General features: G+C 40.6%; 1 protein-coding gene across 2 annotated transcripts in view; it reads left to right on the forward strand.

The window, feature by feature from the left end:
- DMTF1 (cyclin D binding myb like transcription factor 1) overlaps positions 1-24,696 on the forward strand; it is a 56,301-nt gene that overhangs the window by 17,496 nt on the left and 14,109 nt on the right. For both annotated transcript variants that reach the window (XM_030563558.1, XM_030563644.1), the window contains 10 exons: positions 824-938; positions 4,287-4,363; positions 5,916-6,073; positions 8,137-8,169; positions 8,979-9,088; positions 12,133-12,361; positions 13,938-14,089; positions 19,761-19,976; positions 22,530-22,615; positions 23,724-23,882. In XM_030563558.1, the coding sequence (XP_030419418.1) occupies positions 824-938; positions 4,287-4,363; positions 5,916-6,073; positions 8,137-8,169; positions 8,979-9,088; positions 12,133-12,361; positions 13,938-14,089; positions 19,761-19,976; positions 22,530-22,615; positions 23,724-23,882 (1,335 nt within the window). The remainder of the gene's footprint in view (positions 1-823; positions 939-4,286; positions 4,364-5,915; positions 6,074-8,136; positions 8,170-8,978; positions 9,089-12,132; positions 12,362-13,937; positions 14,090-19,760; positions 19,977-22,529; positions 22,616-23,723; positions 23,883-24,696) is intronic.

Here is a 24,696-nt window from a genome sequence, read left to right on the forward strand (position 1 = left end):
ACAAATTGCAATTTTACAGTGGAGGTTACAGTTGGGTTCTAAACTATTTGAGCGTCCACTTATAATTGTATACTTTATGAGTTGTGTTAACTGGGTGTTCTTTACAAATATTTAACAAATAGAATAATAAAATATACTAAAAATTAATAATTTAATGCTAAATGACAAATGTAATTGTCATAAAATTAATACATCAGATGGACACAAGTAACGACGGATTTAAGCCAATATCTGAATAAAGAATAAACTTTTTAAAAGAAGATCTTTTCCTTACAGGGCACAAAATCTGTGTTGTTAGAGATTGTATGTACTTTGTTTATTTGTGAAGCTTCTTGTAAATATCAATCATTTCTCTTGATGGTGTGTAAAGTAGGCTCACTGCAAGGAGAGAAAGACAAGGGAAAACACAGATCTTAGTTTCTAAACCTTCACCTTATGCAGAATATAGAGTAGCGGAGGAGGAGTGTACATTACAGTAGATAAGCAAATGATTCAATATATCCTACAATTTATAAAAAATAGAATATATATCAGTGCCATTACTGCGAGAAAATTGGTATGTATTTTGTAAAAGATGATGGGGAAGAGATATTAGTTTAAACTAGCCATGAGTATGATGGGTAAAAGTGTTGCTTAAAAAAGGAAAATATCCTGGGAGTGCCCTGCCTAAAACAAATACACTTAATTAGCAGCCAGCAAGGTGAACTAGTATGACAGCCATCTTTTTTCCACTTACACTTTCCAGGTATTGCATGTTAAATTCAAGGTGAGGGAATGACTGTTAAATCAGTTAACAAGGTACTTTTCAATTCTTCTTTTCAAGATTCTTCAGAATGAACAACTGGATGAAATCTCTACTCTAGGCAGTGAAGAAGTGTCAGCTGTTAGTCAAGCCTGGTTTACAACCAAAGAGGATAAGGATTCTCTAACAAACAAAGGTAGGATATGTAGGCCCAAATTCTCCCATTGGTTGCCAAAAGGTGAGCTGATCTCTGTAATGTGTATGAGGGTACTTTTTAGGCTGCATAAAAAACCCTGTATTCTGGTGCAGGGTGCCTGCATCCTTGTTAGCAGGGTGAAGTCTAAAGCTAGAAATATAGACTCTTTCCATACTGGGCAGTAGTAAGTCTTCCTCTGTCCCAGACAAAAGGCAAGATAAAAAGTGAAAGGGGATCCAGATGGATAGAGAGAATGATGAGGGATAGCTCAGTGGTTTGAGCATTGGCCTGCTAAACCCAGGGTTGTGAGGTCAATCCTTGAGGGGGCCATTTAGGGATCAGGGGCAAAAATCTGTCAGGGGATTGGTCCTGCTTTGTGCAGAGGATTGGACTAGCTGACCTCCTGAGGTCCCTTCCAACCCTGATATTCTATGATTCTATGACTAGGAGTAAAAGTTTCACTGTATGTTACTAGTAATTCCAAATAAGTTACAAAGGAGAGTAAAAATAAGGAGGCTATTTATTTAACAAAATAAAAAATAATGCCCTGTAGAATCTACTGGCGCTCGTGTATGTGGCCTTCTTATTCTCGCTCTCCTTTTATTTTCCAGAATGTTCCTTGAAACACAATGCTAAATGAATCCTGCACTTGCCATTGATGTAGAACAAAAACATGTGATCAGTTTCTACTCCTCTTGTTCCCATCTTGATGGAGAGGAATTGAGTGGTGCCCCCCCTATGTAGCTATAGTAACAGAGGGAGCAGGTGCTCCCAGGAGTGGCAATGTTTTAGTAGCAGTAGTAATTATTTAAGGAGATCCTGCTTAGGGACTCGGTAGCATCACATGATTTAAACTTAGTGCTGTAGAGCACTTCAGAACTTAGGTGTTCCACATTAGAGCTGGTTGAAATTTTTTCATTTTTTTTTTCAACAAAATGTGGACTTTTAGGAAATATGAATATGTTCGTGATGCAGTTTGAAACAAGTATCAGAGGGGTAGCCTTGTTAGTCTGGATCTGCAAAAGCAGCAAAGAATCCTGTGGCACCTTATAGACTAACAGACGTTTTGGAGCACGAGCTTTCGTGGGTGAATACCCACTTCATCAGATGCATGCTCGTGCTCCAAAACGTCTGTTAGTCTATAAGGTGCCACAGGATTCTTTGCTGAGTTTGAAACAATTTTTTGTTCGGTGTTTTTATTGGTCCTCCTTTCCCCCCTCCCCCCCCCCCCATTTTTTCCTCCATCTTCCAATGGGGAGGAAAGGGATGAATGAAAATTAGTGGTTTTCCTTTTTTCTTTTTTTCTTTGTTTTCCAAATCAAATTGAAACAAACTTTTGTGGAAAATTTTTGAACAACATAAATATAGTTTTGTTTCCTTTTAATTTTCCACAGAAATTCCATAGGTCTGAGATTTACTGCAGAAAGACGACGGTGGCTTGTAGGGAGGGAGCAAAGACTGGGAAGCATTGGGAATGGGAACCTCAGAGCTGGGAGAAGGAAGAAACAAGCACCCATCATATTGTCTGTTCCTGTCTATCACTTTCATTCACTGTCCTGATTGGATGCATGCTTGCTTTTAAGAGCCATTAGTTTCCCCCATCTTTTCCATCTCCATTTTTCCTCTGTTCTGCACAGGTTCTAATCTCCACGGTGCTCAATTCAAGAACTGAGGTGGGTGGGGGGCAGAGTAGCAAAGAGACTGCTTTCCATTTCAGGAGGCTGGGGCTAAAGTAGTTGAGACGCCTCATGACAGTAGCTGGTAGACTCTAGGGTGAGGAAGCAGATTGTGCACCTCCTTTCCAGTAGCCAGTGGGGAGGAATATGGACTTCACATTTATCAAAATCAAAAAGCCTAGAGCAATGTTCTCCAAACTGTGGCCAAAGGAGTTCTTGCTGATGATTTAGTGAAGAGCTAACTGGTCATATGTGTCTAGTGTCATATTATATCAAACTTGGATTAAGTTGGCTAGAAGTAGGCAAACATAGCAAAGGCATAATACAAGATTTCCTTTCCTCAAATTAGATGATATTCCATGTAAAGTGCAGCTCTATCTCCTCTTTGTGTGATTTCTATGCACAGATGATCATGTAAATGACAGAGAATTGTAACTATGGGTGTAATTTACCTCTGGAACCTTATCTCGGTCTCTGTATGTCACTTGGGAGGAAGAGAAAGATTGAGGACATGGTGTAAGAACATTCTCCTACATTGCAGGAACAGAATTAGCTATAATAACTGTATTTTTGATTTATAATTAGATTTCAATAAGCAAAAGCTCTTTGTCGATTCTCTCTAAATTGTTTTGCTGGTAATGATCAGGCTAAGAAGGAAACACTTGGTTTTTCTGAGCAGAGATGGGCATGTAGCCAACATTCAGTACCTGAAGTGGGTCAAGAGCATATCCTTAATTACGTGTGATCTGTCACTAGTAAAGATGTTATGAGTACAAAAGGGAGAAAATATCTGTAGGCAAGAGTAAAGAGGCAGTTATTTTTAATGCCACTTGGCTATTAGATCATGGTATTTAAGGTTTGCATCCTTATCTCTGAATAAAATTGAATTGGTTTTGCTGTTTAAAAAAAGCCAAAAGCTTAGATGATATTGAAATGACTAACTAATGTTTGTTTGTATTGATTTGCCATTTTTAATTGGGAAATACAACACATGCAACAGGGCCTCACTTCTGATTGTGACCACTAGGTACTACTCCCAATACAGATAATAATGACATAGGTCCCAATTCTAAAAACTCTACCAGGCACAGAGCAGATTACCATTGACTGCATGGGGAGCACTAAGAGCAGTTAGCACTACACAGGCATGGTTGGAAGTGATAAGGTCCATAACATAAGGCCGCAGTGTTGCCAGGTTTTGCAATTTTGTGTCTTGTGATATTTGTTTTTCTTTAAGCCCTGGCTCCTGTAGTAATGGGAATACACGAGAATCTCAGCTTTCATTATTTTAAAAAAAAAAAAAGAGCTCCCAGTCCTCATGGTTGCAGAGAAAAGCTTAAATATGTGACTTGAATGCACCCTAAAAATTCAAAAACCAGAAGCCAAATAAAAACAACCCCAGTTTTTTTTTAAAGTGGCTTAAAATCATCAGACTCTTGTGATTTTTTTTTCTTTTTCTTTTTGAACTCTTGGGGTTGGTTATACTGAAGCCATTAAACATGGAAACTGGTTGCTTAGCAAATAGAGTTATTTCTGCTGTGTAATGGTTCTAATTAGTTTGTAACTACTACATGTTTTTCTTTAATTACTTCAGTAAGAAAATTATGTGTTCTGATTTCCCCCACCTTGCTAACCTCCAGCATTGTAATTAGTTTGTCATGTCCATTTTAAGGCCATAAATGGAAGCAGGGAATGTGGTCGAAGGAAGAAATCGACATTTTGATGAGTAACATTGAACGTTATTTAAAGGTAGGAATTACAGTACATTAGTCTGCTAGTTTAGCTGGTTATGCTATTTCTGCTATATCCTATTTGAAATTAACTTTCCGTAGAACTTCCAGAGAGCATGCAAATAGGCTTATTTTGATAATTTTGTAGTAGAACTGATTATTGCCTGTCTGAAATACACAAAAATGTTTCTAATGCATAAAATCAGTAAATATAATTTTTATTGTAATCATACTTAGGGTTTAAGGCTCTGCCAGATCGTCTCACAACACTTCCAGTTTGCATGCTCAGAATAATTCATTGTAAAATTTTACATCAATGTGCTCAAGTGGTGTGATCATCCCTTGAGCATGTGTAACCCCCATGGAAATCATGGCCACATCAAGAGAAGAATCTACACGTGCAGAAGGGGCTAGATCCAGTCTTCACTAGGGCATGTGCAAATACCTCTGTGCACCTTTTCCAGTATTAGCACCTGCCTGCACAGGTATTAGAATTTATACTCACAAAATCATGCACATGTACATGCCTTTTTTTATTTAGCTTGGTAAAATTAAAGTCTCAGTTCTTTCTTGGGTTAATAATAGCCCTCTGGATTAACATTGAAATGGTTTGTAAAATAAAATTTACCATACCTTATCCCCATTTCTGATGTTTGCTTGCCTTTTTCACTTCACTCGGCTTGGACAATTAAACTAGATTGGTCAGTTTTGTTTTTCTTTTATAATCATGTTCACTTTCTAGTTCTCATGTGCTATCACAATTAAGCTTTGTTTGGGTTTCCATCAATGTAAAGAAATATCTTACCTTAAAAAGAGGTGCCCAAACTACGGCCCACGGGCCATACATGGCCCAACAGAGCGTTTCAGAAGGCCTGCTTCAACACTGTAATGATTGATCAGCATTTTGTCATCATGTTTACATTATTTTAGTTTACACAGGTTGTTCCTATATACAGTATTGGCTATTTACACACTAAATACATACGAAACAAGCTGAGCTTAAAATATAAATCAATACAGGTGACTTTAAATCTGATTAAAATATGTAGAATCGGTACACAAGGTTGTGTTTAGGATTATGTGGCCCTCCTGTGTAATAAGGTTGGGCACCACTGCCTTCAAATTAGCTTTACATTGAATGATTTTTTTTTTTATGAAAGCATTTCTTCAGATTGTTTGTGAAACTTTTTTCTCCTTACAAAAACCAGTGCATGAACTAAACAGTGTCAGTTTAAATTTATTTTGTGTGATCTTCTCAGATTTGACATGGATTTTTTTTTACCACAAAATTTACTAGAATTTTCAAACTTGTATAGAAGTTAGACATTTTAATGCATATTTGGGCCTCTGAATGAATGATCTGTTTTTTGTAATGTTCTGCACTTATTTGGGCAGATATAGATTCAGTTGTCTAATTTAGGAATCCAGTTTTACAATTTTGACCTATAGTTTTATGAAATATCTCTCATGAATTTCAGAATAATGTACCAACCTTCTCATTTTTAAAAGTTCTGTTTGTCAATGATACACAGTTTTGTCCAAAATCTCTTTTTAAAATGTGATCTCTCTAGGCCCGTGGAATAAAAGATGCCACTGAAATTATCTTTGAGATGTCAAAAGATGAACGAAAAGATTTCTACAGGACCATAGCATGGGGTCTGAACCGGCCTCTCTTTGCAGTTTATAGAAGAGTTCTTCGCATGTATGATGACAGAAACCATGTTGGAAAGTATGAAAATCTATAATAATATATGGCTTGATTGGTATCATTAAGATCATGTGTTTTTGTTTTGTTTTTTTATTTTACATTCACTTCAAGTAATGAAAATGACATTATTGAGGGAAAAGGTAAATTCCTTTTAACTTAGAGGTAGTTGCGAATCAAGACTAGAGGCTGTTGCCTTGAGATTTATTAGGCCTAGGGAAAAAAGGGTCAAGCTCCCTCCCTTTTTGGTTCTGTTGATATAAAGTCTTGTCAGAACTTGTATAAGTGCTTCCAATGATCTCCAGTGTAGCCTTTGTACATGCACAGAAATGAATTACTGGCCACGCAGCCCATTGTTGTTGCTCCACATTGTTGCTTCAGAGATTTGTGTAGTTTATGGAATTTACTGTATATTGAATACACAAGCAACCATTCTTGCTGTGTTTAATAACACTGATAGCACATTTGATAGCAAATACCATTTAATTTTCTAGACATTACTTTAACAAAGGTTAACTATTCTCTAAACATTTCTGCATTTTAACAAAAAGGTAAACAGAAAGCGTAGATGACTTACTCAAGACTTCACACAAGTCATTGTTGAGTCAGCTTTAGGACTCAGTAGGTCCTGGCTCCTGGTACAGAGCTCAGTCTATTAGAGAAGGCTGTTTCTCTAAATAGGGGGAGGAATTAAAAGCAAACAAAACAAATCATGGCTGATTTCATTTTGGTATTATAGCTCAATAAGTGGACTCTAAACAAAGCAATCTACAAACTTTTTTTTTTTTTTTTTAGAATGCATAGCATGTTTTTTGTTAATGCTTTTTGGCATTACCCATTTAAGTAATTGAAGAACTTTCATACTGGAGAAAACTTGGAAACAGAAAACATTAATATGAAAAGCCATTTCTCCTGCATCCTGCAGGTCAGTCTAGGCAGTGGATGCTAATGTCACCTGCCAGCAGTTCAGTACATTTCCTGGTGTCCTTTTCCATCAGGTGGGATGATTTTCTTTGACCTAAGCTTTGCAGTCTTTTTAGATTTCTTTTTCTGGTACTTTGTTTAAATCAGTGGGATTAGTTAGCTAAGTGCTAGCAAGGGACTCATCTTGTTTTTCCTTCATTCCCTTCATTTTCCAGAACTCTCTGAAAAGTGTTCCCATCACTGGTCCACTTCTGTAGGGAGATGTATGTTCAAGATAAAAACAACATCTCATTAGAGGCAGGGATTTGTTGGCCATTTATCTTTTCTGCACCCTTTGCAGACACCTCGGATTTATATAAGACCTTCTCTTTACTTCTGAATTCTTAGTTCCTTCCTTTCCATATTTTTGTATAAGAACTTCCAAAGGACTGATCCTGCATCAGGATATGTTAGCACACTGTTCCATTGACTCCAGTGGAATTTTGCATCGGTGCATGGGTACTGATGTAACCTACTGTAGGATTGGAGTCTAATGCATCTGTGATAGTATTCACTATAAAAGGATTACCAGGATGTGGAGAGCATTGTGAAGTGAGCACAGAACTAAGAGCCAGGCCATGAACTGCTGAGTACTAATCTTGTCTCTGACGTGATCTTGAGGGCAATTCATTTAATCCCCCAGCCTTGGATTCCCTAACTGTAAAGTAATGGAAATACGTATCCCCATGGGGTGATGGTTAGGATTTTAGTTAACGTTTATAAAGCTCTTTGAAGAGGAAATGTGTGATTTGAGTGCAAAGTTTTGATGATGCATTTGTGGCAATAAACACCACTATGACAGTTACAGAATTAAATAGGAGATGTGCTGTGAAGAACTAGCCCTCCTTTAAGGCATAAGTGGGCCTAATTCTGATTTCTCATACCTGAGAAGTAAGTCCATTGAAGTTGAAGGAGTTACACCAGTGTAAAACTAAATGTGAAGAGATCCAAACATGTTTAGAAATGAACAAAGATAAATATTTACCTTTTAATGTGCTTTTAAATATTCAGATTGTTTCCCTCAGTTCGAAATTTTCTTTTGTGCTGTTAGTAGTACACTTTTTGTTAGCCATATACAATGTATGTTTCTGTTCTAAGTAATGTTCTTTTTATTTATTGCATAGGTATACTCCTGAAGAAATTGAAAAGCTCAAGGAGTAAGTTTTGCGTTCACAAGATCTTATCTAATTTATAACAGTTTTAAAAAAGAATTTTATAAAGATTTCACTATGAACATTTCAGTTCAGTGATCATAGGTAAATTGACTGCTATAAGTCTTTTTTACAAAGTAGTGGTGTACCAGAGTAGTTTGAAGGGCAATGAAAGCCACTTTCTGGTTAGTTTCTACGCGGATGTGTTCACAAGTTTCTATGTGTTTTGTAAGGCACCTAGAGTTCGAGATGGATTCATAATAAATTGAAATTAATTCGTACCATGGTTAATATTTTAAGCCTCTCTGAGAGGTGGTGAAGGAAGAGGAATGCATGAGCTTTAGAAATAGGAAAGTAGTAAGGCAGGATGCTTCCTGGGCAGGTGAGTTATAGAATTCCTAGTTTTTCAGCACCTATTATACCAGGCTTCATGAATATTCCCTGTACCACCTGCAAAGTTTCCCCTTGGGAATAGATAAGAATTTGGAATGGGAGTCTCACCTTTCATCTGAAGATCTCAGAACATGTTTCAAACAATAATTAGTTAAGTCTCACAACATTCCTCTGAGGCAGGTAAATATAAATATACCTATTTTACAGATGGATAAACTGAGGCATGGCCAGGCAAAATGGCTTCCAGCATCATGTGACAAATTAGCAGCAAAAATTGTGACTAAAACCTTGCCATTCCAACCAGTCTCATCTACTGTGAGACTGTGCTCACTCTCCAATAATATAATATTTATTATTGCCTACCGTGCAATATAGCTATGTGAGTCACTTGAACAAAATGCTAATAAACTGTATCCACTTAGGTTACGAATAAAGCATGGTAATGATTGGGCAACAATAGGCGCTGCACTGGGAAGAAGTGCTTCATCTGTAAAAGATCGATGTAGGCTGATGAAGGACACCTGCAACACAGGTATGGTATTATAACACACAGGTATGGTAGTATAGTGGTGTCAGTAAAGGATATTCTAGTTAAGTCTGTGTCAGTTTCCCTGTTGTTATCTCCTTCTGTTGTTTTTAGAGATTTCTTGTTCTGTAGGAAATTCACTTCAGGCTGAGGCTTAGCATAAAATTGGGTAGCTTTTTATTTTTATTTTAAGTCTTTTTATTTCTAATTTCGGGTCACAAAGGGCAAAAAAATTACAATCACTCAGTGCTAAAGTGTAGCTATGGCTGAATTACAGTGAAGAAACTATTAAACAACACATATCAACACTGTACAATATTGTGGGACAGGAAATGAAATATACTTGATTAAAAATGAAGGGGAAAATTAGGTAGCCAGTATATAATTACCCGATTGAAATTTGGCCAGGACTCCGGATTTAATACCCATGTAATCTCCCATGGGATTGTTAATGACATTCAAGGGTCCTGGAACTCTGGTTTTAGGTGTCATCTGAAAGTCAGCATTTCTAGCGGAAGTACTTTGCATTATGCTGGAGCATCGTTTCAGTACTGACCCAGAGTGAATGTGGCATGCATGCATATTGAATCACCAGCATTACTTCCTGCTGCATTTAGGCTTTTCCTTACATGTTTCGCATCCAAACACTGACAGCTGACCTTTTCCCCCCCTCCCCCCCGTGAAAGAAAAGGGAAAAAAATAGTTTCTCACCTTTTTTCAGTGTCACCATATGTCTACTGGATGCTGCTGGCAGATGCAGTGCTACACAGCAGTATTCCCATTTTTGTCCATGTGCCCCTGGCCGACCTCACTGAGGCCAGCCAGGAGCACCCATGACAGCAGCAGATGGTACAATATGACTGGTAACCGTCATTGCCAACTTGCAAAGCAGCAGACAGTACAATATGACTGGTAACCATCTCTGCTAACTTACAAAAACAAGGGGATGCTGCTGTGTAGCACTGCAGTACCGTGTCTGTCAGCAGCATCCAGTAGACATACAGTGACAGTGAAAAAAGGCTAAACTGGCTCCATGGTTGCCGTGCTATGGCGTCTGCCAGGGCAATCCAGGGAAAAGGGCGTAAAATGATTGTCTGCCGTTGCTTTCACGGAGGGAGGATTGACTAATGACATTTACCCAGAATCACCCGTGACACTGTTTTTGCCCCATCATGCATTGTGATCTCAACCCAGAATTCCAATGGGCGGGGGAGACTGCGGGAACTATGGGATAGCTATCCACAGTGCAACGTTCCGGAAATCGACACTAGCCTTGGTACATAGACACACACCGCCAAATTAATGTGCTTAAGTGTGGCCGCATGCACTCGACTTTATATAATCTGTTTCCAAAAACCGGTTTCTATAAAATCGGAATAATCCTGTAGTGTAGACATGCCCTCATAGTGGGAGATTGTGAGGCTTCCCATCTGTTAGTTGGGATATGGTATGTGTCTCCTAGTATTTCTGAGGAAGCAGTGTCTTGTTTTATTGAGGAGAGCTCTAACATACTCTGCTGATGGGCATACAAATAAATAAGTAGTGGAGGAAGGAGCCTGAATGAGGGAGAGGATGATGATAACTAGAGCAGAGTATGCTTGGTTTTCTCAGTATAGATCTGAATATTCCCATTCTTACTGCTCACAGGGACAAAGATGTTGCCTTCAAACAATTAACTCTTTTCCTACTGCAGTGGACCAACAAGCATTTGAATGAGTTAATGATGTACTGTTGGGACATCTGACCGTCAAAGGGATGTACCTAGTATATAGGGCAACTCCTATATTAGTCTAGGACACTATGACTGTTTGAGGTTATTGTGACATTTCCCTCTGGTGTTATCTGGACCAGTGATCTGCTAGGTCACTCCAATCCTTGACTCTGGGAGCCAGCCTTACCCTGCTCTGCTATGAGAACCCCCTGTCTTGGGCTGTTCACGCACAGCCTCTGGCATGTAAGCTGCTCCTTGGATTATGCAACCTAATGACACTAGCCAATATCTCCAGTCCCAGACACAACCCTAGGAACCTCCTTCTTGCAGTGACCAGTTATGCCTGCTTCATACTACAAGCTTATATGGGTTCGTCAATTTAACAGAGAAATTGATACGTACCAGACTTGTTATCCCAAGGGGAGCCTCTGACATGATGAAACCAAACGCACTGCTTCAGGTAGAATAAACAAACGAATTTATTAACTATAAAGATAGATTTTAAGTGATTATAAATCAAAACATAAGTCAGATTTGGTCAAACGAAATAAAAGCAAAACACATTTTAAGCTGATCTTAACACTTTTGGTGCCCTTACAAACTTAGCTGTTCTCACCACAGGCTGGCTGGCTGCTCTTCAGCCAGGCTCTCCCCTTTGATCAGCACTTCAGTCACTTAGTGTGGTTTCTGTAGATGTAGGTGGAAGAAAGAGGAAGAGCATGGCAAATCTCTGTCCCTTTTATTATGTCCTTTCTTCCCTCTTGGCTTTGCCCCTCCTCTCCCCCATTCAGAGTCAGGTGAGCATTACCTCCTTGCAGTCCCAAACTGACCAAAGGAAAGGGAGTAACTTACTTGAGAGTCTAACAGATTATTTTGTTGTTGCCTAGGCCAGCGTCCTTTGTTCATGTGAGGCTGGGCTGGCTTTGTCTCATACATGCCCTGATGAGGTGTGAACTGCCTCTCTGCTCTTGGAGATTTTTTTGGCTGGGCTTGCTTTAAGCCATGAGGATACATTTTCAGCCTCATAACTATATACATGAAATTATAACATACAGCATTACTGTAACAACAATGCTCAGCGCATCATGAGTCTTCTGAAGACACTTGTCATGACAGACTTTGCATTGTATACTGCATAATCATTTTACAAGGATGAACATGTGGGTGCTGGATGTTCCCCCAAGTTACAGAGCATCACAGTTATGCAAGTGGTTAAACGCCTGAAAATTGTAGTGCTGCTTCCAATCACAAAATGTTGTATGGTTCCATATCTGCTATTCAGATTAAGATGGCTTGTACTGTTGGTTAACTTGCATGTTTTTGTCCTTTATTTTGTTAGGAAAATGGACAGAAGAAGAAGAAAAGAGGCTAGCAGAAGTGGTACATGAGCTAACCAGCACGGAGCCAGGTGACATTGTCACACAAGGGGTATCGTGGGCTGCTGTGGCAGAACAGGTCGGAACACGCTCTGAAAAGCAATGCCGCTCCAAATGGCTTAACTATCTGAACTGGAAACAGAGTGGCGGAACTGAGTGGACTAAGGAGGATGAAATAAATTTAATCTTGAGGTTTGTGTTCTCAGTTTAAAAAATTTCATAGTAAAAAAGTGACACTAGTAGAATTCCCTTGGGGTCCCTTTTGCTGATTTCCCAGGCACTAAGAGATCTCGAGAACACTCCAAAAATGGCTGCTGTGTTCACACTTCCCAGAGATTTCATATTGAACATTATTTTTGTTTTTGTTTTTTTAGTGAATTTTAGTGCTCGTGAAAGGTGTCAGATTGAAAGCCCTGGAGACTGAAGTCTTCTATTATTCCACAGAACAGGTACAGCACAGGCAGCGACCGTGCAAGCTTCCCACACACTGCCCCACCAATGCGCTTCAGCCCTGAACTGGAGGGTAGTTCAGTCTCCATGCCCATTCAGTCCCTGGCCTCTCTGCTGAGATTGCCAACAAGGGTCAAGTGTGGTGATGGTTTCTGTGATGTGGACGCATGTCCACAAGGAACTAAACTGAGACCACAATTTCATTTCATGTAGGCCACCAGATGGCACCACCTTTGATCCCTACCTGAGTTAGAGTTGAACTGATAACCAAATGGTGAAAGGCTCAGCAGTCCACTAGAAATCTTCTGAGCCATTCAGTTCCTCTTCTGTTTTGAATACTTTTAACTCCGATTTTTCCGACAGTCAATTTTTCATTATGATTTGATAATTTTCTTGGATGGCGATAAAAGGGAGAGACAGGCAGGGAATCCAAACATGATTTACAGAGCACTAGTCACTGCTTTATGACATACATTCAAAATGATTAACCTGACTGATTGTAAATTACAATACATCCTGGTTATGTTTCTCAGTACTGGTGTGAAAATAGTATTGATGCATTTAGTCTCTCACAGTCTGTCCAGTCATTCATAATTCATCCCTTTAGGATTGTTCCTGTAGCTAGCAGTTATAGTCAGTACAACTACTTGGTCTATGAAGAGGACTTTTGCAGCTTACAGGCAAAAACCCTTCCCCAGCATACTGTACAAATTGAAGGGAATTCAGGGATGATGATTATTCCTACAGATTGTAGTAGAGCCCACAGGGTGCTAGATATTTGCTAACATATATTAAGACAATCCCTGCTCTGAAGAACCTGGAGAGATTGATTTTGAGGAAAGTTTTAAATAGTTAACTATGTATAGCTTACCTCAGAGAAATCTAAGGGGAGACATAAGTCCATAGTAAGGAGAGATGGATGTTATTTAGGGTAAAAGAAGAGTATAACTAGGAGTGATGGGATGAAATTAAGAGCGTGAAAGCTTAGGCTGAATATCAGGAAGTATTTCCTGCCCATGAGATGTTTGAAGGGAATAGTTTCCCAAGAGAAGTGTTGCAAGCACCATTGCTTGGGAGATTTAAAATTAGTCTGGAAGGGCACTACAATAAGTATAGGAGGAAGAACAACCTGCATTGGCAGGGAGATGGACTGGATGAGATAATAGGTCTAATCCATCTCTGACATCTGTGATTTGCTTGACATCTGGCAGCATGGAGCCTTGGAAGCCTAAATCCATTCTGAAGCAAAGATGTCTAACATCCCTTAAAGGCCTGAAGACAGCTTCTGACAGATTTCTTTTTTCTATAACCCTGCCAGGATAGCAGAGCTTGAGGTGTCTGATGAAAATGAAATCAACTGGGATCTACTGGCTGAAGGATGGAGCAGTGTCCGCTCGCCACAGTGGCTTCGGAGTAAATGGTGGACAATTAAAAGACAGATTGCAAACCACAAAGATATTTCATTCCCTGGTAATGTATTAGTTACACATTTTGTTCTCTTCTTTAAAGTCTTCAGAAAGTCTGCTTCACAGATCCCTCAGGAATAGGTATTGTTACTCGTAAATGGAGTTATGACTTAAAAAAATTATGAACTTAGTAATTATGAAAGATGCCACATTGGTAGCCCTGGGATTGACTCCTGATTGTCAGCAGAGCAGGGACAGAGAATGACAGTGTAAGCTTCCCCACTGCTGTCTGCCTGCTATTGTCCTTTATCCCTGTTCTCGGCAGGAGGGGTGATTGCCTGAGTGAGAGGCTAATTCAGTCTCCATGCTCATTTGTTCAGTCCTTGCTCTCGCTGTAAAAGCTTTCTGGAGGATGCCAGTTGTGGTAGGAGTTGTGTTGGTAAATGGATACCTGCCTATCACAATTATTGTTATTTATTATTTGTATTACAGGAATGCTTAGAGGCCACAACCATGAGTGGGGGCCCACTGTGTTGGTGCTGTACAAACATATAGTAAGAGATAGTCCCCACCTTAGATAGTTCAAAAAATAATAGACAAAATGAATCAACAGGCTGCAGTCCCCCGTCCTATTCCTCACTCACCAGACAGAAGGCTATTTACTGCTCAGGGTGGGGAATATCCACTGGTATCACTGAAGACTGAATTGCGTGTCCAGAAAAGCAAAGGCCTGGGCCTGCAATCCTGTACATGTGGGCTGCTCCCACAGCTAGTTTCACTAGGGATTACAGCGGGAACAAGAAGGGAAGATGAGTGGCTTTCTAGGAGCCATGTGCCACATTACCCACAGATGCAGTAGAAAGTTTACACTGTGGGATTGGAGGGTGAATCTGGTGTCTTGGAGCGTTTCCCAGGTGCACTGATCCTTTCTGTCCTGCAACCTCTTGAACTAGTGTGTCCTCTTCTTCTGCAAGGGTGGGAGAACATTTTATTTCTCTTTGCAATGTTATATGCAAATTATGACACTAGGAATTGTTTGATTGTAACTTTGAAAAATGCAGTATTTTTTTAAACAAATACTCCAAATTTGGGGTTTCTGTAGCTTGTTTATTATGTACTTATTTTTCAAACATGCTAAAATGTTTATAGATTCCTGAGAAATTGAGTTTGCACAGAGAGTTTAATATTTATGTATTTTTTTTCTGGGTATGAACTAAAAGCTGACTAATGTGTTGACCTCTCTCTAAATAGAGATGCATATTGTTGCTTCACAAATTCATAGAATCATAGAAATATAGGGTTAGGAAGGACCTTGAAGTCATCTAGTCCAGCTCTCAACTTCTAGGCAGGACCAAGTAGACCTAGACCTAGATCATCCCTGACAGGTATTTGTCCAACCTGTTCTTAAAAACCTCCAATGACGGGGATTCCACAACCTCCCTGGGACGCCTATTCCAGTACTTAATTATCCTTATAGTTAGAAAATTTTTCTGAATATCTAACCTAAACCTCTCTTGCTGCCGGTTAAGCCGATTAATTCCTGTCCTACCTTTAGTGGACATGGAGAACAGTTTATCACAGACCTCTGTATAACAGCCCTTAACATATTTGAAGATTATCAGGTCCCCCCTTATCTTTTTTTTTAAAGACTAAACATACACAGCTTTTTTTAACCTTTCTTCATAGGTCAGATTTTCTAAACCTTTTATCATTTTTCTTCCTCTCTTCTGGACTCCAGCTTGTCCATATCTCTTCTTAAAGTGTGGCACTCAGAACTGCATACTGTACTCCAGCTGAGGCCTTAGCAATGCTGAGTTGAGTGGGACAGTTACCTCTTATATCTTACATAAGACATTCCTGTTTATAAACCCCACAATGACAGTAGCCTTTTTGGCAACTGCACCATATTGTTGACTCGTATTCAATATGAGGTCCCTTATAACCCCCAGATCCTTTTCAGCAGTACTACCACCTACTTATTCCCCATTTTGTAGTTGTAGGTTTGATTTTTTTTTTCTTTCTAAGTGTAGTGGTCTTTACTGAATTTCATCTTGTTGATTTCAGACCAATTCTCCAGTTTGTCACGGCTGTTTTGAATTCTAATTCTGTCCTCCAAGGTGCTTGCAACCCCTCCCATCTTGGTATCATTCTCAAATTTAATAATCATACTCTCTGCTCTGTCATCCAAGTCATTAATGAAGATATTGAATACTATTGGACCCAGGACTGACCCCTGCGCAACTCCACTAGATACACCCTCCAAGTTTGACACCAAACCATTGCTAACTACTCTTTGAGTATGATCTGTCAACCAGTTGTGCATCCTCCTTATAGTAATTTCATCTAGAGCACATTTCCTTAGTTTGGTTATGAGAATCATGAGGGACTATGTCAAAATCAAGATAGATCGCGTCCACAGCTTCTTCCCTATGCACTAGGCCAGTAACCCTGCTAAATAAGGAAATTAGGTTGGTTTGGCATGATTTTTTCTTAACAAATCCACGTTGCCTATTTCTTGCAACCCTGCTACCCCCTAGCATGTGCCAACGCCCTTGAGTTCAAAATTATTTCTGCATTTAAACAATTATGTTCATCCAAAATACACCCTCCCCATCATGCTAAAGAAAACAGCTTTTAGGGGTGGACAGGAAAACAGAAAGGAGAGAATGAAAGAGGTAGAGAAAAACATGAGTACAGGACTTTGTATTTTAAAAGGTAAACTCTGCCTGATCCTGGGATCACTACAGTGCCTGTGTTAGGCTCTGCTTTGTATCTGCAGTAATGTTCTGCTTAACAGTAACAGCAGCAGTGAGAGCACTGAGCCTTCCTCATCCCAGCCTCTTCAATGGGGTGTTGACTCACTCTCCTGGATTAAGATCCATGCTTAGAACTGCATGTACTTTAGAAAATGAGATGGGAAAATGGTGTGCATGTGTTTGAATTTTTCTCAAGAAACAACATCCAGATCTGATGGCATTGGCCTATGCAATGATCAGAGAAAGCCATGGTAAAGAGCCAGTGGCATAACTGAAGCCCTGAATTCTATCGTATGCTCTAACCTCTAGCCACCACAGCCCACTCAGAGCTGTGGATAGAGCCCAGTAATCCTGACTTCCAGTCCTGCCTACTCTAACAACTAGATCCTACTTCCCTTTTAGAGCCAAAAATAGAACTGAGGATATCCAATTCCTATTCCATCCTGCTACTAGAGCCAACTCCTCTACCACATCAAGACCTGATAGCAGTGTACCACATGAAGACTAGAGTGCCAGGGTTAGGATATGATTTGTTGAAATGTCCTGGGAAAAGGGATGTGTAGCTGTGACACTTGTGTGTCAGTTCCCTAACACCACAAACACCACAAACTCCACAGGACTCTGCCAGCCTGTATTTTGCGTTGCATGTTAACACTTAGTATACCCCTGTGTCCAGACTCCCCAGAAGCAGCCCCTGGTAATGTCTAGCCCCTGCCACTGAACATTCACAGTAATTACCAGGTAAACTGTCCCCAAAGAGACAGTGTACACACAGGTGGAAGGTTACCGTTCAGGATTATGTCATAAGAACATAAGAACAGCCATACTGGGTCACATCAAAGGTCCGACTAGCCCAGTATCCTGTCTTCCGACAGTGGGCAATGGCAGGTGCTCCAGAGGGAACGAACAGAACAGGTAGTCATCAAGTGATCCATCTCCTGTTGCCCATTCCCAACTTCTGGCAAACAAGCTAGAGACACCATCCCTGCCCATCATGGCTAATAGCTGTTGATGGACCTATCCTCCATGAACTTACCTAGTTCTTTTTTGAACCCTGTTATAATCTTGGCCTTCACAACATCCTCTGGCAAAGAGTTCCACAGACTGTCTGTGCGTTGTATGAAAAAGTACTTCCTTTTGCTTCTTTTAAACCTGCTGCCTGTTAATTTCATGTGGTGACCCCTAGTTCTTGTGTTATGAGAAGGAGTAAATAACACTTCCTTATTTACTTTCTCCACATCAGTCATGATTTTATAGACCTCAATCATATCCCCCCTTAGTCGTCTCTTTTCCAAGCTGAAAAGTCCCAGTCTTGTTAATCTCTCCTCATACAGCAGCTCTTCCATACCCCTAATCATTTTTGTTGTCCTTTTCTAAGTCCAATATAGCAAATGAAGCTTCTTTTGTGTTGGTTCCACAATGCTTAATTTACATTGGAGACCGGGAGATAACTACCTTTCCTCCAGTCTGGAAGAAACCGGATTCTCCCTTTGTTTGGTTACAGACTTTAAAGCATTATGTCAGTAACTACCCACAATTTCTGTAGTTTGAAGGCATACATTTCATAATGATAGTAGTGACCAGTGTGTCACCAGCTTTCGTTTGATACTTCACACAACGTTTTTAGATAGATAGATAAATTCTATGACAGCAGTATGTTAGGGGAAGCAAGTTTGTCAGGTCTGATAGGAGTTGCTGACACAGAGTAGTGAATCACCAAGGGGCCTCTGTGTCATATTAGCTTACTTCACTAGGCAGAGCTGGAATGGAGGCTGGTCTTTTTAACACATGCCAGCATAAAACACCCTGTAGTTCAGAAGGATTGTTGTTAGAAGGATAGAAAGAGAGAGAATTTAGACAGGAGTTTGGGTTTAAACAAATATTTTGAGGGAGAGGAACACACAGAGAAACAAGGAAAGAGTGGAAGAAGAACAGGGAGAAAGTCAGATGGAAAGGAAAGCAAAAGGCAGAGAAGGAAATGAATGAGACACAAGGAGAACAAAAGATGGAGAATGCAGACAGGTAGGAATTACCAGACCACTTTCCTGTCCATTCTGCTGATTGATCTATCTGATGCTGGCCTCTGCCTATCCTTTGGCTTCTTTCTCCCATATGAAGTACCAGCGATTGCACTCAGATTGTTTGTGCAAACAATTCTGATAAGGTTCTCATCTTCAGATGACAAGTCTGAAAAGCAGACATACATCTCATTCTCCCAGGGTCCATGCTGGCTGTGATGTCTTCTTGAAGAAGCATCATCTTGTCTGAAGTTCAACTGAAAAAAGCAAAGCTTGGCTTCATATGGAAGGCTGCATGGTCTCTCACAGGATTCTTGGTGTCCTGACCTTGCAGCATTTCTAGCCTTTCTTATATGCTCGAGCTCCCTGCTCAGGGTCTCCCTCCCAATTCTTCTCTGGCCTTTAATCATTTGAGAGAGTTGACACATGGTCTTTGTTGCAAGTCAGTGAACAATAGCTCTGACTTTAGCTAGGCAGATCAAAGAAACATGAGCCTGAGCTGTTGTCGAAACATGTTTATACTGTAAATGGTCAGGAAGATCCCCATTTTGTATGGCTGCATGCCTCACCCACAGCCACTGAAAACATAATGGGATCCGGCTAGTAACTAGTTTTCAAGGGCAGCAGTAAGAGAAGCCCTCTAGTTAAGAGTCTGTGGTCCTGTTCTGTTCTTTGGGTGCTTAATGTATACCTCAACAGGGGGGAGCACTTACTCTTGTCCATATTCCAGCGAGTGCTCCCTTTTGGGGTGAAAAATCAGTGATGCTCTACTTGGATGGCTTTGATTACTTTCCCAGCCAGCAGCATATGCTCTCTCAAACCCCAGGGGCTCTTGAAGATACGAAGAGTTCAACGGGTGAGACCCTCAGTTTAGATCTTTCTCAGAGATCTGATGCACAGTGTTGATTCTAAATGCCTCTCTTCAGCATGTCTGAAAATGAATTTTCTTTTTCTCCCTCAGTGCTAATAAAAGGTCTTAAACAGCTGCATGAGAACCAAAAAAACAACCCAGGGCACCAGCTTTCAGAAAACAAATCTGGAAGTGGGTTATCAAACATTCATTCCAGTTCAGGGGTTCAGCATGTACAGATTCGAGTGGCTCACTTGGAAGAGAATGCAGGCAACTCTCCGAGTCCTATGGCAGCTTTGCAGATTCCAGTCCAGATTACTCATGTCTGTAAGTAGTTGAAACTCATACTTGTTATGTTCTAGAATAAAACCTAAAGGTTTCTTGTTTTAAGATGAGTAGGGCTCTATCAAATTCGTGGCCATGAAAAACTCATCACGGACCGTGAAATCTGGTCTTTTATGTGCTTTTACCCTATATTATTCAGACTTCATGGGGGAAACCAGCATTTCTCAAATTGGAGGTCCTGACCCAAAAGGGAGTTGCATGGGCGGAGGTCACAAGGTTATCTTAGGGGGGTCAAAGTATTGCCACCCTTATATCTGCGCTGCCTTCAGAGCTGGGCAGCGGCTGTTGGCCAGGCACCCAGCTCTGAAGGCAGCGACCCACCAGCAGCAGCGCAGAAGTAACGGTGGTGATACCATACCATGCCATACTTCTGTGCTGCTGCCTTCAGAGCTGAATGGCTACAGCTGAGTGGCAGCTGCTGATTGAGGGCCCAGCTCTGCAGACAGCAGTGCAGAAATAAGGGTGGCAATACCATACAATTCCATCCTTACTTCTGTGCTGCTGCTGGCGGTGGCTCTGCCTTCAGAACTGGGCTCCTGGCCAGCAGCCACTGCTGCCCAGCTCTGAAGGCAGCCGCCCTCACCAGCAGCAGTGCAGAAGTCAAGGTAGCAGTATCACAACCCTCCCCCCCACCCCCCCACAGTAACCTTGTCATCCCTGCACAACTTTTTGGGTCAGGATCCCTACAGTTACAACACTGTGAAATTTCAAATTTAAATAGCTGAAATCATGAAATTTACTATTTTTAAAAATCCTATGACTGTGAAATTGACCAAAATGGACCATGAATTTAGTAGGGCCCTAAAGATGATGAATAAATGAAAGTATCTTACAGAATTTAGTTTGGAGTGCCACTCAGATCTTGTGGCTATAGGACAGGACTGAGAGTTGGGAAACCTGCATTCCATTTCCAGCTCTTCCTTAAAATTGATATGTAATCTCATCAAAAATCTGAAGTTTGTGACAAGATCTGTTTTCCATAAACCAGTGTTGTTTGGCATTAATTATATGATTCTGTGTTGATTCTTTATTAATCGAGTGTTGTAACAGAAATCCATCATTTTGCCCCAGTGCCTATAATTAAGGCTGTGATTTAGTCGTGGCTATTTTTAGTAAAGGTCATGGACAGGTCACAGGCAATAAACAAAAATTCACTGCCTGTGACCTGTCCATGACTTTTACTATAAATACCAATGACTAAATCTTGGGGGGGGGGGCCACTGCTGTGAGGGGTGCCCCAGAGGGTCGCTGCTAGGGAGATGAGGCCAGAGGCAGCAGTTGCTGGGGGCTGCCAAGCAGCGGCTGCTTCGGCTGCCCAGGGGTCAGCTGCTGGGGGCCGCCAACAGTGGCAGCTCCGGCCGCATGTGGGGCCAGCCACATCAGCGGCTGCTCAGGTGGTCCCTGGGGCCAGCTGCTTGGGCGGCTCTGGGATCAGCCACACTGGCCTCTTCAGAAATCACGGAGGTCACAGAAAGTCTCCGAATCTGTGACTTCTGCAACTTCTGTGACAGACATGGAGCCCTACCTTTAATTACTTGAATCATCCCAATTACCCTTTTTAAATGTTGGCAGAACATTAGCTTTTATCCAGCCCTCAGAAACTTCCCCAGTTTTCCACAATACGTGGAAAATCAAAATTAACAATCTAGATTGCTCCTCAGTTAGCTCTTTTAAAACTTATGGGAAGTAAATTATCTGGACCTGCTGATTTAAAAATGTCTAACTTTAGTAGCTGCTATTTAATAGCCTCCTTCTTGTTCAAATTGCTTTCAATAACCCAGTGAAACAGTCAAGCTCCTATAGTATTAGCATTTGTACCTTCAGTAGGTTGCAGCATTACATACAATGTGATTGAATGTGCTTGAGTGCATCTTGCACTTTATCCATTGGTGCACATACACATTATAGGAGGACAGAAAGGAATGCAAATACAGGGCCAGTTTTGAGCTGGTGTGGATCAACACAAACATAACTGTATTGACTTATCGCTGATTTACACCAGCTGAGGATCTGACCTGTAAGATGGTCTTATAATTATAATAATAATAGGAGATATACCTATCTGCTAGAACTGGAAGGGACCTCAAAAGGTCATTGAGTCCAGCCCCCTGCCTTCAGTAGCAGGACCAAGTACTGATTTTTGCCCCAGATCCCTAAGTGGCCCCGTCAAGGATTGAACTCGCAACCCTGGGTTTAGCAGGCCAATGGTCAAACCACTTATGGATACTTATTCCAGAATATTAATTTCTTTAAAATGTCATTACAAACATAAATCGTTAAATCCCTTTAATATCATTTTGTTTTTTAATCCCTCTGCAGTTAATTATACTTTCTTCCCTCTATTTCCATCTCATGTAAGATGGCTTCTTTAAAGAGTGTTGTATTCTAGATACAAACTAGAGAACTTTGGCATTAGTACTGCAGTCAGCTTCCTTTCTCTCAGCACTGGGATTAGCAATACCCTGCTTGACACCCTTCTGTGCTGACACATTTTGGTATACATGTGTTTTTTTGTTTTTTTCCCTACTCCCATAGCCTCAGCTGATTCTCCTGCTGCTGCTGTCGACTCTGAGACAATAACACTAAATAGTGGAACGCTACAGACCTTTGAGATTCTCCCAGTAAGTAACGTAGAACTTGCCTTGCAATATCACACTTGTCCTTTAAATGCCGTTAAATTGTTAAATGTTTGTAGTTGATTTCCAAAATGGAGGAGTGAAATTTTAATGGTGATTCTGAAGTAAACTTCTATTACAAAATCCAGAGCAAAATGTGGACCTAGTTGTAATTAGTTAGAGCTGTGAAGCTTCAATGTGAAATATTAACTCTTGTGAAACCATCTTGTAGCAGTGTGTTTAATATTTTTTTTAATAAAAATCTCTTATAAGAGGAGTTTATAACACGAGAGACCCTTGCTGGCAAAAGATTCCCCTGTACCTGTACCATTCATCCCATTATTGGTAGGGCACAGTCACTCTACTATTACTGCAGGCAGTGGCAAACGTGGTTGGGGGGGGGGTCTGTGCGGCCATATCCTCACTGAACAGCTGTAGCTAGAGTGGCCTGTCTCCTTGTCACTCCTCTCTGTGAGCAAGACCAGGAAGTCAAGAATTTCTCCTTATCTTTCCCCGCATAGGATCCTGGCATCTTATCTCCTCCCTGTTTCCATTTGGTCAGCCAGGGCCCAATCCAGCTCCCACTGGGTCTTTCCATTGATTTCAGTGGGAGTTGGATCATGTCCCAGCAGAGGGGCAGACGAGAATTAACCTACCAGTGGGTGCAAATTGCTGTATTCCAAGTGGATTTAAGATAGCAGGACCTGCTTTTAACAGTGTAATTTCACTGTAAGATGTGTGAAAAGATTCTTCATCAATGCAGTTCAGGATTTTCACTCCAGTTTAACCATGTCCCCTTGTTAACTCTTCTATCCATTGCTGAACAGGAGAGGGGACTAAACAGAACCCTGCACTACCCCATAGGAGAAAGTTCTTAGGGCAGAGAGGCAGTTGCCAAGACTACAGATAATTAGTTCTTCACTAATTTAGCTAATTTAGTTTGTTGAAGAAAAATGAGGTTTTACAGTTACTTACCACAATTTAATTGGAGTAACACAGGGAAGGAGTTATTTCAGTATGATTTCTAGCTAGCTGGATTCCCTGTAAGTGAGTGCGCTGACATGGTTCAGGAAGTGGGGAATCTTTGTATTGACCTTTTTTTCCTCTTTCTTAGTCCTTCCATCTCCAGCCTACTGGAACTCCCGGCACTTACTTACTACAGACAAGTTCAAACCAAGGCCTTCCTTTAACACTGACTACCAGTCCCACAGTGACCCTGACAGCTGCTGCTGCTCCTGCCTCCCCAGAGCAGATCATAGTCCATGCCTTATCCGTACGTATCTTGAAGAGTTAGAATGCCGAAACATCTTGGGAAAAGGGTGGGCTAATAATTATTGTCTGTCAGCCGCTGTGGTTACAGCAGGTCCCTGGTTACCTCCATATGCTAAGGTTATGAAGCAGTTCCCAATTCATGCACCTTTCTGACATGCTCATAACTTTCCATAATATTCCCTCTGGAGCTGAAATTTTCCATGCTCACTCTCCAGTCACAGGTAGAGTACAATTATTTTGGCCGTTTTAAAATATTGAAGAGTGAGAATTTCCTATTTAAAAAAAAAAAAAACTCTTCAAACCACGGGCTGCTGAAAACTTGCTGAAGTTTAAAATTTGGCATGGGCAGCATAGTCCTTATTGGAGATTAGATCTTTGGTTGAAGATTAAACTGGTTTAAACATGTGATTTCTCCATCTAGTGGTTGGCCTCAACAAAATTAAAAAATCTGTTACCTAAAAACTTTATTTATGGGATTTTCTAAGATCTTATCACTGAAATCTTCACATCTATGCATTAATTTATCCTCCCACAACCTTTGTAAGGTAGGGAAGTATTGTGCCTGGTTAGCAGAGGGGGAAAGCTAACAGATATTGAAAGTCACATAGGAAAGTTGTTGCAGTTATAGAAATAGTACTCTGATTTCCTGACTCTAGGACTATTATTTTAACTGTAACCACTTAGCTCAAGTGGTGTGAGCTCGTGCTTTTGGTGCTGAAGGTATCTGGTTTGATCACTGCTGATGACTTTTCTGTCTCAAGTTAAATAATGCTTAAGCTTATCACTATCCTTCTTTGTTACAAACAGGAAGGAAG

Source organism: Gopherus evgoodei, chromosome 1 (genome assembly GCF_007399415.2).
Source record: "Gopherus evgoodei ecotype Sinaloan lineage chromosome 1, rGopEvg1_v1.p, whole genome shotgun sequence".
Classification (NCBI taxonomy): Eukaryota; Metazoa; Chordata; order Testudines; family Testudinidae; genus Gopherus; species Gopherus evgoodei.